Below are 14,175 nucleotides of genomic sequence, written 5' to 3' on the forward strand. Positions count from 1 at the left end.
GAGTGCAAGCAAACGTCATGCCCAATACTGTGCCACCACGAGGGAGGATGCAGGTGAGAGTGAGTATGTGGGTGGCCCACGTTTTGCATGAGCAGCTGCCTCTGCTCACCTGCACCCTCCCTGCTGTCCCTCCCTGAGAGAGAGAGCGCGAGCCGGCAGAAGCAGCACCTTACTCTGGCTCTCCTTGGGCCCAATCCTCTCCACCATGTTGTCCAGAGAGCGAAAGTGCCCGCAGCCTCCAATCCCCCCACTCTGGTGGCAGCGAGGACTAGGAGGCAGAGAAGTGCCTCATGACCATCGCCAGGGCGCCAGCTGCCCGAGGGCCCCAGGGGCCTCCGCGCCGGTCCCAGGGGCGGCGCCTGCGCCGGCTGCTCGGCTTGGCGGCCGGGGTGGGGTGCGGCGAGGTCCCACCCGTGGCTCTTTCTCTTGTCTCTCGGGCGAGCCCCGCCCTGGGGATCAGGTGACAGCGGAGGTTGGAATTTGACACCAGACTCTGCCAGCCGCGGAGATGGAGCCGGTGCTTTTCTTCCTGCCAGAGGCCGCCTGTCCCGGAGCCCGGCCGGCCGTAGGTCCGCTTCCCGAGGGCCGAGCGCCCCGCCGGCTCCCTGCCTCGCCGTGTGCGGTGAGTCCGGCCCGGCGTGGAGGGGGGTCCCGGGATCGGGGCTGCCCTGCCGATTCTGGCCCGGACGCCAGCCGCTCTAACCCGATCTTTCCCCGCAGGGGGGCGCTGAGCCCACCGGGCACCTGCCGGCCATGCAGGCGACGTGAACGTCGGGCGCCCGAGGGAGCGATCCCGGCGGGGCCGGGCTATGGCCCCCGGGGCCGGGTGAGCGCAGGAGCCGCCGAGGAGCCGCTGCCGCCGCCGCCGCCGGGAGGTAAGGAGGGGGGCTGGCGAGCTCGTGGTCCTCGCGGGGAAAGGGCTGTGGGTGTGCGCAGTTCTGTCCCAGAGCGGGGAGAGGCGAAATCTCTGGTCGTCGGGAAGGGGCGCGGGGGCCCTCCTCTTTGCTCCCTCCCCGGCCGATCCCGGTGTAGGTATTCCCCGTGGCTCTGACCAGGCCGCCGGTGACCGTGTGTCTCCCGTGCAGGGAGCGGATTCGATGCCCTGGAAGGGCCGGTACCCGAGGGCAGAGGGAGGCGCTTCCCGGCCCGGATCCTCGGAGCATGGTCCCCGGAGAGCCGCGCGCAGCAGGAGGCGCCCGATCTGCCGAGACGGAGCGCGCGGTGAGTGCGGCGGGCGGGAAAGCGCGAGCGCAGCGCCCCCTGGACTGGGGCGGGGAGGAGAGAGCGGGGCAAATGCGCGGCTGGGGGGGGGGGGCGGAGAAGCAAGACTCTGGAGCGGAGCAAGTAGGCAGGCTGTTCGGAAGGGGAGCGGGCGCTTGTCGCGGCAGGGCTGCTTCTCCGCCGCCGACCCGGGTAACTCTTGGCGGACTTCGAGCGCCTTCGTTCTCCAGAGGGCCGCTTGCTCGGAGTCGAACCGCACGCTCGCTCGGTTCCCCGCACCCCACAGCTCAGGTCTGCCTCGTGGCTCCAGTCTTAAGTTTTCCAGGCAGCTCCTCTGGAGAGAATCGATGGTTGAGTGTGTTGTATGTGTGTGAAAGAGAGGCAGAGAAAGACAAGAGAGCCGGATGCAGGGTGTCTCTTTGCCTTTTCCCAGGCGGTCCACGGTCCTCTTCTCTTCTAGAATTTCTCTGGCATTTCTCTGCGTTTCCTCCAGTCCAAGAGTGGCTAACCTTTGGCCCTCCAGATATTGCTGGACTACAACTAACATCATTCCTGACCATTGGTAATGTTGGATGGGACTGAGGAGTCATAGAATCACAGAATTGTAGGGTTGCAAGGGACCTCCAGGGTAATCTAGTCCAACCCCCTGCAATGCAGGAATGCTGCTCATGGTACCTGGGTGGACTTGACCCACCAAAACAGCCAGATGCACAGACCCTACAGAGCCTAACAACTTCTAGCGAGCTCTCTGGGGCTGTTAGACCAGGCCTATCAGGAAGGACCTCTCTGGCTTCATCAGGCACTTCCAGAACATATTTCCACCAGCATTCAAAGGAGAGAGAGAGAGAGAAGAATTCGACACAATTTCTACATCATCAAAACTTGAGAAACTCAGCTCTTCCACCTCAGTCACTGAGCCTACAATGCTATGCAAACTTACCTGAGAGCAGCGGGACTTACGTCTGAGTAAACGTGCCGAGGATTGCACAGCAGGTCTGTTTTCCACTCCCCATCACCACCGGTGTCTGGCAGCCCACTCCTCTTTTCTGCTGTGGTTCCGATCCTGGCGTGACTTCTCTGTTGCTTCCTAGCAGATATAATTCCTGCTGTTTTTGGTTACTGTTCAAGAGAATGTGGCGTCAGGTTGCGAGTCCTGCATTAGCTTGCTTGCTCACTTAGTCTTTTGACTGTGTTCGTTGTAGACACCAGGGACATGTTGGGCTGCTCCGGTGGCTGAGTGTCCAGAGATGAGGCTCCAGAACTGACACTTTGGCATGCTGTTCCAGCCACAAGGGGTCCAGGATAGCATATGCATGGATGCTTTACAAAGTGAGCAGGATGTTCAGAGTTGTGGGGGTGGGGGTGGAGGAGAAGGAGAAGGAGAAGGAGCGGGGTGTATATTGGCTGCTCATCAGCTTCAAGGAAGACTTTGCTGCCAACATCTCTTTGTTTTGGAAAGTAAACATAAATCTTCAAACCAGCTTCCTTCAAAAACTCCTGCAGCTCTGCAACGGAATGCCTTAGAGTCACCACTTCACATTGTTATGACAGTTCGAGGCACCAGAAAGATAATATTCTGTTCTCCCCGCCCATACTAACCCATTCCTTTCTTACTAGCCATTGTTTTGTATATTTCCCTAATTACCCACAAATAGACTATGTGGTCCTATGTGCTCTGACTGCCTATTTGGCTCTCCCAGAACCTGTTCCAAACACTCCTCCCTGATTTGCGAAATGCAGCACAAGCAGCCCTTCATTTCTTAATCGAAACAGCTGCATCACAGGGGAAGATGCTGTTTTGATAATGCCCTTGCCCCTGTGTGGCACATACCAGGCAGGAGTCTTCAGGAATGCATTTCAAAGGATTTGTGTCATCCTTCTGTCGCAGCTTCTGAATTCATTTTGCAGCCAGCAGTCAATGGATAAGCCTCCCCTCCCTTCCATTCTTCTCAGTCCTCTTGGGTTTCCCTGGGAATTGAACTTGATTCCCCACCCCCATAATTCTGATCCAGGTCTGTGGAAGACTTGCATTAATGAACATGAGTCAAATTCAGGCCTCTGCATCAGAGGAGGCATGGCTTTTCCACCCAAAGGTCTTGGGAAAGCAGAAAGATGTCTTTGAAGCTTCCAGAGTTGTTGCTGGAAGCTGATGACTCCCAGAAGCTCTGCAATCAGTGTGGTTATTACTGTACTCTGTGCTGGGTCTGGCAAGATATGGAGGCAGATTTCCACTGGGCCTCAATGTCTGCATGGCTGGGGACTCTGCATACTAGGTATGGTTGCTAGGTGGCAGAAAATAAACAGAAGTCTGAATTCTGAAGATCAGTAGTATCTATTAGGATGTGCTTGGACATTGGACCCAGAGGATATAATTTCCACATTTCACAGGTTGATCTTCAGAAGCTATTCTTTTCTCTACAAAATCACTGGTAGGACCTCCCCACCTTCCAGGACAGACATGGATATTCTGTGCAGGGCTTAAAGATAGAGATGGATCTGTTTCAGTGGAAGGCTCATAGACTATAGAATTGTAGTGTTGGGAGGGGCCAAAAGGGTCCTCTAGTCCAGGGGTAGGCAACCTAAGGCCCATGGGCCGCAAGCAGCCCACGGGGTCATTTAACCAGCCCATGAGCCGTCCCCTAACTGAGCAGCCCACTTGGCGAGTCCCCGTGCGCTGTGCTAAACCAGCACAGCACGGCACAGGGACTTGCTTTCACAGTGCCGGAAATCACGTCTGCGCATCCTCAGGCGCCGGAAATTGCGGCCGTGCATGCGCAATCTGACCCACAGAGGGATCTCTGCTGGAGTGAACCGGCCCAGGCGAGGTAAACCTTGCCGGCCCCTGCTCTAGTCCAACCCCCTGTGATGCAGGTATTCTTGAACCCATGGCCCTGAGGTTAAGAGTCTCCTGGTCTACTGACTGAACTATCCCAGGAAGCCTGTCTTTCTCACAGCTACCCACACTGCTGCGTCTTTAAATAATTTTGGAACTCTCTGTTTCCTAGTGTGCGGAATCAGGGCTAGGTTCTCCCTCTTAGCCACTGAGATGAGATAAAAGGTTCCCCTCTGTGTGTGTGGTATGCGCAGCGTAAAAAAACGCAACAAAACTCTGGTTCTCTGTTGCCACCTTGTGGGAATCTGATAAAGTGCACATCTCTGCAAACGACCAGATTTCCCAGATGTTCCCTCATGCAGGAGATGAATCCTGTCTGGTCAGGTCAGATCAATGCCAGTTGAAGGTAGTCTAATATCAAAGCTAGCTAATTAAGGTGGTGACAACTTCAGATGGAAGGATAATCAAGAACCAAAAGGGTTTGCCTTTGCATCCAGCCTCTACACAAGCTCTTTTAAAAGGGCTCAGCTGTTTAATACTCTGGGGAACCGCTCTCTGTAGTTGCAGGGCAGAAAGTAGTGTGAGGGCAGACTGTGCCTCTGATAAAATCTAGTGCTTCACTCAGTGGGTTAGCTCTAACAATGAGCTTACAATCTAAAATTTTACACTGGGGTAAAACTGTCTGCAGTTGTGGGACATGTGTGCTCATACCTCACAAATCATAGCAGTGACATAATAAAGTACCCATGTTGGAAGCACTTACTGTCATAATAGACTCTTCCATGTGAGCTTTTCCTGGTTGCATGCCTGGTGGCAGCCCTTACAAACCCCAAGCCATTTGTGTGCATGTCACCGTAAACATGAACTAGCACAAAACCTTCAGAAATTATCAAGCTAGGTCTCGATCAGAGTTGGAACTGGCCAGGAACCTCTTTTGTCCCAGTCCTGGGTAGGTGCCTGATCTCTCCATGGTACCCCTCTAGAGACGACGATGAAATACAAGGAGCTGCAACACTCATGCCTGTTTTATTTATTTCAGCACCAGCATCCACAAGATAGTTGCTTGCTGTGGATATTGGTGGTCTTAGCTGATGCTAAGGAAATGGCTTGTTTTAATTTTTCATTGGCCAAGATACATTATTGGGACAGAGCCATGGGAATGTCTCATAGCCCAACCCTGTTCCTGTTACAGACTCATACCAGATCCTAAACTGCAAACTTTCAGGTCAACTATCTCTTGCAAGGGTCATCTGAACTGCTTTTATTTAGCTCAACTGACTCACTTATCCAGAGAGGCTTGCAGTGCAGGAAGGAGAAGTGTAGATCTAGACAAGGGTGATGTCTGGGCCACAGTAAGGCTGAAGGTGTAGAAATTAGGCTATCCAATTAGAAAAGAAAGGTCCGGTTCCTGAACTGTGTCTTTGTGTTGCAGGTAGGATGGAGTGGAGAGTGGAGGGGCCAAGGCACAGATCGGACAGATCTCCCTCTGCCTACAGGAGTTTGCCTGTCCAACAAGAGCGATACAGGGTGAGTTAGCCTCGCCAGAGGGTGTTTTCAACACAGGAGCAGGAGCCTCAGAAGCAACGGGTAGGTAGAAAGGCCCTTGTCTGCAGGAGGATCCCAGCTCTCCCAATGTATGAGAGATGGAATGGCTTCTTGGTACATCACTTGCCTTGGGTTTCCAATGCATGAATCTGGTTCTTTGCTGCTCTCTGTTAGCCTAGCCCAGTGTTTCTCAAACTTGGGTCTCTAGCTGTGGTTGGACTACAACTCCCATCACCCCAAGTTAGCAGAACCAGTAGTCAGGGATGATGGGAGTTGTAGTCCAACCACAGCTAGAGACCCAAGTTTGAGAAACACTGGCATCTCCCCTTTTGGGAACCTTGTCTTGGAGGGCCGCATTGTACATAGCAGTTTTCTTACATAGGTTTCATTTTTATGTAGGCCAAAGCTTGTCCATTGCTCATGTGAACTTGCATATGTCTTCTTTGCTGCATGCATCTATAACTGTAGCTTCTCACTTGGCATGCATGTGATGAAATGGAATCCTGAGCACCTTTATCTTTTCACATAATGGTGCAATTATGGCACATATACATGACCAGCATGTGTTTTCCAGCACAGAAGTGACACCCACGTTAGAAGGTGAAGTAGCCTCGAGACTCCAGCACAACACATTGCCTCCTCATCGCACCTTCCTTTGTAGGACAGCCCTGCTGCATTCTCTGTGCCCTTGTTTCCATGAGGTGTGCTTACTGAGGTGTGCCATTATCTCTTTCGTAGGAGCGGGGTTTGTGGGGTACAATCACCCTGCTATCGTTGTTTGCTGGTGCAGTCATGGCAACCCCGCAGACCTGGCACAACAACCAGACTTTGGGAGCTGCCTCTGATGGAAGCATGGGCACTGCCAGCCCTGCCTCTCTGGAGGAAAACAGCAGAGAAGCATCATCACTGGGCACATGGAGCCACTGGCACGGTAGGAACCTGGCATGTCTCATGGGGAAGTGGGTGAGAGTCTGGGGTAGTGAGGATCTGAACTTTTCCCAGTTGGATCCTCACCCACACGGTGGTCCCCAGCTTCCTTTGTCTCAGGCACTGCTGTGATGCTTTGCCTCTCTTTAAATCATTTACCCACCCCCATGTCCTTTGAAACAGGCAGTCCATTTGCAGAGCAAATGGAAATAGGTATATTTCTGCCTGTTATCTTTTGGGCCGATTGAGCCCCATGCCCTTTTCCTTGATTCCCGGTGCCTAACATTCTCCCCATGTCCTCCTTTCTGCTCGCCCCTCTTCTTTTTTTCCTTCAGGGGGAAACGTGACCATAGACAGGCTGAGCTCTTCGGAACTGCTCAGGGCTGAGCGCTCCCCAGCCAGCTCCAGCAAGGCCAAGAAAGGATCCAAGAAAGCCGGTCGCAGCAAAAACAGCCGCTTCTGCCGCCTGCACAGCCGCCTGGTGAAGGTGCGGGACCTTGGGCTGGGCTTTGAGTCGGAGGAGATTGTGCGGTTCAAGTACTGCAGTGGGTCGTGCCAGCGAGCCCGCACCAACTATGACTTGGCCTTGAGTAGCCTGCTACAGCAACGCACCATCGTGCCTGGGCCTCATGACCACCCTTCCTCCCACCCCTGCTGCCGCCCCACCCGGTATGAGGACTTCTCCTTTATGAATGTGCGCAATGCCTGGCAGACTGTGGACCATGTCTCAGCAGCAGAGTGTGGCTGTGTGGGCTGAGGGGGCTGCCTACTCCGAGCTCGCAGTTTGTCACTGAGGCTGCAGCCATGCCTAAGGCCTTGCTCCATTGGTGGGGCATGAGACACGGAGAGACACGGTCTGTGGTGGGGCTTTCCAGGTCAGGCAGAAGCAGCACATGGACAATAAGCAGGAGGAGAGCATGATGGCCACAGCTCGAAGGTGCCTGGGCCTTCATCTCCACATCTGTGGAACATTTTCATAGGGTACTTTCCTCATAGCAGCAAGATGGTAAGATGGAGGCCAGCCAAGCCTTTGAGGACTGCAAACCCACACTGGGAGGAATTCTCCCCTTTAGGGTTTGGTCCGTCAACCGTGTTGTGCATTTGCTCACGCATCAAGTTGCACCCTCCAGTGGAGAAGCAGCACTGGGATTTCCCATACTCAAGGGATGAAGGATAGGGATGTAGCCTGAAAGACCTGTGGTGCAAATGGGTAGGTTCTTGAGCATCACTCCTTGCCACTTTGTCAGGCAGTGGAAAGAATTGGCTGCTCGCTCAGGTCACCTGGCCCTGTCAATTGCAAGGCTGATGTTCTCTCCCACTTTAAGCCCCCAAACCTTTCCCTGAGCAAATTGGTTTGCTCCATCAGAGAGCAGATGTAGTTGAACACGAAGGACAGAGTCACAATGCTTAGCAGCAGCATCAGGGTCAACCTACAACTGGTGAGCTTGTGCTCTGACGGTCCAGCGATTGCTACTGCTGTCAGTCTTGTACTGGGATGTTCGGCACAGTTGTTGAGGACTGAATGGAGCACCTTCCTGGTTTTGTACTAAGATGGTGGTAATTCTTAGAATCTTTGACCTGGTTTGGGGAGCTTCTCCTGGTGAGAACAAGCCCTTGGCAGATGGGAGGCTGGTGGCTGGACCTTGTGAAGATCGAGAAGCACAGCTGATGGAAGTCTTACGTTTCCACAGCGTAATTAAGGCATCTATTGCTATAGAAAATGGTCTTATCCTATAAAACCAATGATGGTGTTAACATCCTGGTTTGCAACATTCCCTAACACACCAGCAGCAGCTTGGAGTTTGGCCACTACAGTTGCCAGGCCAACACTGGAAGCAGCAATAGCCCCTGCCAATCCCCGAGTCAGCCATCACTTGGTGCCAGCAGGGTGGGGAACTTTCTGTCCTAGAAGTGACACTTTCTGAACAAAGTTATTTATTCTCTAACTTATTTATTTATTTGTTTGAACCCCACTTCCCACCCTACCCACCCAGTGGCACCTATTTATGATGCTGAGAGTCGGGCCTGGTGTACCATTGAAAACGGGTGCTGATGTTATGTCCCGGCCTGTGACCAGCAGTTCCTACTCCCTTTTCCCTTCTTGGCCTGATCAAAGGCATTTCCTCTTTTTCCTTTCCTGATTTTTATATTCTCTACCCTTTATTTGCATTTGAATAAACTCTATTTTTGTACAGCAGCAACTTCCTGTAGCAATAAAGCCTGTTAAGGCAGTGAGAAATTGGCTTCATGTGTATCTGTGTAGGAGGGGGGGAAACAACAAATATGCAAACCAGCTTAATTCATAAATATAGTTTCTGAAGCAAGTGTGGGCGCAGACAAGCATTTGACTATGTGCCTTGTCATCTCAAAGTTTATCACCCATGTGCCAAACCTCTTGTTTATTTATATGTGCTTGATTGAAAGTGAGTTAAAAGGCCAGCAGATTGAACTCTGGCCAGCAGTGCCTAGGAGAATTTACTAAGAGCTGCTTCCTTTCTAGGTAAAAACCTGCAAATCCTGGGAGTCCTCGCACCTCAGTTTCAGGGTAAAAAGAGGGTTTTGTGCAACAAACGTTAAGTAACTTTGTGAAAAGTATTACAGACTAGTCCATCTTAACATGGCAGTTGACGTGCCTTTATTCAAAACTGAATCCGCTGACACCCAGTGTTGGTAAATGGTTGCCAGATATTATAAAAATAAGCTCTAGAAACCTCTGAAATGCTTAGAATATGTTATTTTATTCATTTCTAACAACAGCACAGGTGGTAAAGAATAGATTGTGCTCCTGAGCTTCTCCAATTTGAGCCAAGGTTAAGCTGGCATCTATCAACACATTCCTGAAAGGAAAAAGGGAGTTCTGTTGGAGTGACTTTTCCACACTGAAAACAAAAATTATGAAAAGTAAGACCCCATTAAAACTAGAGACAACATTGTACAAATCACATCTCCCACACTGGTCAGAATAATCTGAGATGTTTTCAAACTTAGCAGGTAGTAAATATCAGTGGTAAGCTATTTTATTTATTAATTAAAATATTTACAACCTGCCGTCTACACCAATCATTAAAAAGAACAAATCCAACTACCGATCAGGATTGGATAAACAAATAATAAAGAATCTTTAAACACAAGTGATGGTAATAACAAATTAGGCACGCATAACTGCATGTACTCCAGCAGTTAGTTATGCAAACACGTTTCACACATTACTAAATCCTGGACTAGTGCCTACCACACAAGTAGCTTAAGCAGTGTTTATACTGGCGCCTGTTGTGCAGTGTTTACTTAGAAGTTAGTCCTGGTGACTTACTCTGTCGAAGAGTGTAGGAGTGCATCTGTAAAGTAGCTGCCCCCCCCTTTCTGCCCAGGTTCATAAAGACACCTAGTTTTGTTTTTTATGTTGCTGGGACTGGTGTGGTCTTAGGGTTTGGTTGTTTGTTGTTTAAATGTTTAAGCAGGGCTGAGGAACCTCAGGGATGGGGGCTGATTGTAGCTCTCCAAATTCTCTTTCCCGCCCTGAGACCTCCCAGGCCACATCCTTGACTGACTGGCCTATGGGCCTATGCCTTTTAGGGGCCCCTCGACAATGGAGCAAAATAATATTGACTTGGTCTTTTAAGAAATTACAAAAAATGTATTAGGGGATAATTTGTGAGCCCTCCCCCAATATTTCAACTGCCATGGGGCCTCCACAGGGTTTAATCCAGCATTGAAGAAGAAGAGTTTGGATTTGATATCCCGCTTTATCACTACCCGAAGGAGTCTCAAAGCGGCTAACATTCTCCTTTCCCTTCCTCCCCCACAACAAACACTCTGTGAGGTGAGTGGGGCTGAGAGACTTCAGAGAAGTGTGACTAGCCCAAGGTCACCCAGCAGCTGCATGTGGAGGAGCGGAGACTCGAACCCGGTTCACCAGATTACAAGTCTACCGCTCTTAACCACTACACCACACTGGCACATTATCACTGACCGTGCTCTGTGCCCCCTTCAGCTTTTTTATCTGACCAGAACATGTCATTGAACTGTAAAAAGTAACCCACTACGCAAAGGTGAGTCACATCCGATGCTCTGCCTTCTTTTACACCTGACTCCACCCACCAATGCCACTTGAAAGGTTGTCTACCGGGATTGGGAATGCTTGTGTAAGTTGCTTTGAGTGATTTATGGGTTACCTAAGCGTTTCCATAACATTCTATTTTATACCAGCTGCAAATTTGCTGCTGCTACGAGGTACCTGGACCAGACTCCCTTACCGGGGTGCCACTTCCAACTTCGTCCGCCCCAGTCTCGCAGAATCCCACTGCTTAGCTGAGATTCACTATTTTTTCCCCGCCACCAGGGGGTGCAGTAGGCAGAGACTCGCCACACTGCAAGAACTACAACTCCCATGAGCACCCCTCGGCCAATGTCTCTCTCGCTTCCGGATCTGGGAACTACAACTCCCATGATCCTTCCGCCACAAGCTTGGTCCTCAGCGGGAAGGGGCTGTTCTTGGCGCCTGACTGGAAGCGAGCGAGCGAGCTGGCAAGAGGGCTTTTGGCGAAGACAACCCGGCAGCGCGTGAGGCCCTCCCTCCCTCCACTCTCACTGGGTGCCCCACTGGGTGCCCGGCCCAACTGCCAGTCAATTAGTCCGACTGAGCGGCCAGGGAGGCGTCTCGGCGGCGGTGACGGTGGCGGCGGCAGCGGTTGCCGCCTCAGGCAGATAGAGCGACCCTCCTCGGGGGGCGTTGAGCGGGAGGGGCCGGGCGAGTACGAGACCGGCAGACGCCCTTCTGTCTGTCTGTGTCTGTGGGGGTGATAGGCAGGTATCTCCTCCGCCATTAAGGGCAGAAGGACAGATTCCCCGCTTCCCCAGGAAATTTGCGTCAGTTTATCAAGCCTTTTCTGTGCTCCCTCCCTCCCAATAATCCCGCTCAAGGCGGGGCGCAGATAGTCCGTGCGCTTTACCGGGGCGGAGGCAGGTAGCTTCCATTCACTCTGAATCTTGTTGGGAACAGGCGGGATATTCTCCCCTTATTTCCCTGCTGAGAGTCCCGTCTCCCCCACATCACCCTGTGGGGGGCAGCTAGGCATGTATCCCTCTTGCAGAGAAGCTGATAAGAGATCGCGCCTTTAAAAAAGAAGAATATTGGGAAAGAATCCGGCAGCCCCCACCCCCTTTTTAAAAAAGAAAAACCCCTCCCATTGACAGGCTGAGCACACGTAGCACTCCCCTTTCCTTCGGGCGAGACACAGGCAGAGAGAATTGCCCTTTCTCTCTCGTTTGGGGGGCTGCTCTTCTCTCCTTTCGCCCGTCCTTCCACCCCAAGATGCTGCCGCCGCTGTCGCCGCCGCCGCCTACCCCCCTGTAGCTGAGCCCCAGTGCAGGGCGAGGCTCAGACCGGCGCCATGGAGCGCCGAGGGGAGGCTGCCGCCGCTGCCCTCCCGCAGACCCTGGACTTCACCGTGGAGAACGTGGAAAAGGTGAGAGTTGGGGAGGAGGGGCCGCTTTAGGGTACCTGTGTTGGGGTTGCGGGGTGGCTTGGGTGGAAGTGCCTTATCCTGCACCCCAGTTAATTTCCGCACACGGGATTAGGAGCTTTCAATGTGCTCAGGCTTTTAGTGTACATTTGTCTCAGGCAATCCTGTCTTGAGTTCCAGTAGTTTTGTACTTCACCTATTCGGTGGGCATAGCTGCTCCCATCTTGATCTTTTTCAGGGGATTGAGAGTGCCCTTGGCATGTTATTGGTCTCTGACATTGGCTTCACGGTTTAATTTGCACTACTGTAGCCTCTGAATCCCATTGAATCGTGCGCGCACACACACACACACACACACACACACACTCTCTCTTTGGAGTGGCAGTAATATTGGTCCTTATGTTATAATCTGGGAACCTTTCCTCCGCTTACCTCCTTCTGAGAGCGTATCATAATGAGCCTGGCGGGGGGGCTGACACTACTGCTGCTGGCTTGAGGGGGCATTTGCAGAAGTGATGATCTGCCCTGACAGCATACCCAGGGGGCATCCTGTTACTCATTGAATCCTTAGCATGTCATAGTCCGAACTCATGGCACTTTGGGCTTTCTCCTTTAGCTTCACTCCTCAGGAGATACCCTCTAGTTGTAGAAAGCAAAGTGGCCTTTAGAAACACACCTGGAAGATGAACTGTTGTCTGGTGACTGCTTTATTCTTTTGGCAGTTGTGTAATCACCTGCCTTTGTTCTCTTTTAGATGTAGGTATAAATGTTCCCTAATTCACAGGAGTTATTTAAATGGTATTGTAATACTGGCTATGACTCCTGGCATCTCCATGTAAAAGGTTCTGATGGCAGGTGATGGGAAAGACCTCTGTCTCAGACCCTGGAGAGCTCCTTCCACTTAGAATAGTCTGTCATAGTATAAGGCAGCTTCCTATATTTACATGAATTTTGTAATGAGAGTAACCTTTTATTTTTGAGGGCCTCATTCCCTTAGCAGTTGTCTGTCAGGGACTGCATGCTGATCATGGGAGGGGCTGCCACCAGCTTTCCTTTCTCTTTTCTGCCACTCCTTACTTCTCTCTCTTTCTCTCCCTTTCTCCTCCTCCTCCTCCCTGGCCAGCAGGCTGGGGGCAGGGGGAGATCACTCTTGCCAGAGATGGCTTGCTGAGGGTTTTTAAAAATTGGTTAGCAGGTGGCCCACCTCTGCTATAGGCATACCACAACTTCACTGGCAAATATGCTAGACTAGAGTGAGTGCCACCACTTGGTTCAAGGCTAAAGAGGATCTTACCTATGTAATTGTTCCACATTCCTTCACTGTAATGCTTCTGCAGCTATTTCTCAAAATTCTTTGTGGTGGCCTTGTGGAAGGCAGGCTGCTAATTAAAATACAATTGTGCTTCAGATTTATACAATGCATTTTTGAAAGATCAGAAACAACCATATACTGTAGACAAGTATTTTTGTTCCCATGTTGCAGATTGAATGTTGAAGCTGATGAATAGTAGCTTATTCAAGACTATCTAGTGAGTTTATGTGTGGATTGAAGATGGACTTCCCAATCAAAGCTCACACTCATAGTCACTACGGTATATTGCAATAAAACAGCTCTTTATCTGTATCCAGGTAAACTATCCCTATCTCTGGACTGTGATGTGTTGTATAATGGACATTAACAAGAAGAAGCAAGAAGAATGGATGCTGTGGTACTAGTTACTGAAAGGGCACCATATTTCTTGAGGCTCCATCTTAAGTTGTGAGGCAGTCTGTGTTATGATAATAGTGAAGATTTCACTTTGCCAAGTGATTGGTGTCTTAACTGTTGCTGCCTGTTTGTAAGAATAAAATTATACACTTACAAGATAGAAAAGCATGAGCTTGGAGCTGTTTTTGAGAGGTTGTTAAGGAATGATACTTAGAAATATCTATAACTATGTGTTTTTGGAGATTTCACTCAAGTGTAAGTAGAACTCCAATCTGCTCCCGTTTCCCACATTGGGCATATGTATAATTCATTATAATTGATTATGATGAATATAATTTATCTTTAAATGAAAAGGAACATTTCTAGCCTCCAGGTTTTTGAAGGTGGGCTTGAAAATATGTGAACAATATCTGATGAAATATTGAAAGCCAGGGATACCTTGTAAGTTTCCTAGGGGCCATGGAACTGGAGCTCTGTGG

General features: G+C 50.8%; 2 protein-coding genes across 10 annotated transcripts in view; both read left to right on the forward strand.

Moving 5' to 3' along the window:
- Nucleotides 1–411: 411 nt before the first annotated feature.
- ARTN (artemin) lies at nucleotides 412–8,768 on the forward strand. 4 transcript variants are annotated; one of them, XM_083742280.1, is made up of 6 exons: nucleotides 412–622; nucleotides 721–875; nucleotides 1,086–1,221; nucleotides 5,487–5,581; nucleotides 6,338–6,530; nucleotides 6,862–8,768. In XM_083742280.1, the coding sequence occupies exons 3-6, from the start codon at nucleotides 1,098–1,100 to the stop codon at nucleotides 7,281–7,283; spliced, it is 834 nt and encodes a 277-aa protein (XP_083598406.1). In that variant the 5' UTR covers nucleotides 412–622; nucleotides 721–875; nucleotides 1,086–1,097; the 3' UTR covers nucleotides 7,284–8,768. The 4 variants fall into 4 exon arrangements, with proteins under 4 accessions (XP_083598406.1, XP_083598405.1, XP_083598407.1 ...); XM_083742279.1 differs by lacking the exons at nucleotides 412–622; nucleotides 721–875 and having other exon boundaries at nucleotides 883–1,221; XM_083742281.1 differs by lacking the exons at nucleotides 412–622; nucleotides 721–875; nucleotides 1,086–1,221 and adding an exon at nucleotides 1,319–2,550.
- Nucleotides 8,769–10,986: 2,218 nt separating this feature from the next.
- Nucleotides 10,987–14,175, forward strand: part of IPO13 (importin 13) — a 45,132-nt gene continuing 41,943 nt past the window's right edge. For 2 of the 6 annotated variants that reach the window (XM_083742240.1, XM_083742242.1), the window contains exons 1-2: nucleotides 10,987–11,333; nucleotides 11,490–11,991. In XM_083742240.1, the coding sequence (XP_083598366.1) occupies nucleotides 11,917–11,991 (75 nt within the window). In that variant the 5' untranslated portion in view covers nucleotides 10,987–11,333; nucleotides 11,490–11,916. Of the gene's footprint in view, nucleotides 11,992–13,476; nucleotides 13,618–14,175 lie in introns of those variants that run through there. The other 4 variants (XM_083742243.1, XM_083742244.1, XM_083742241.1 and 1 more) reach the window with 3 other exon arrangements.

The sequence above is a fragment of the Podarcis gaigeae genome (assembly GCF_964106915.1).
Source record: "Podarcis gaigeae genome assembly, chromosome: 6".
In the NCBI taxonomy this organism is placed as follows: Eukaryota; Metazoa; Chordata; class Lepidosauria; order Squamata; family Lacertidae; genus Podarcis; species Podarcis gaigeae.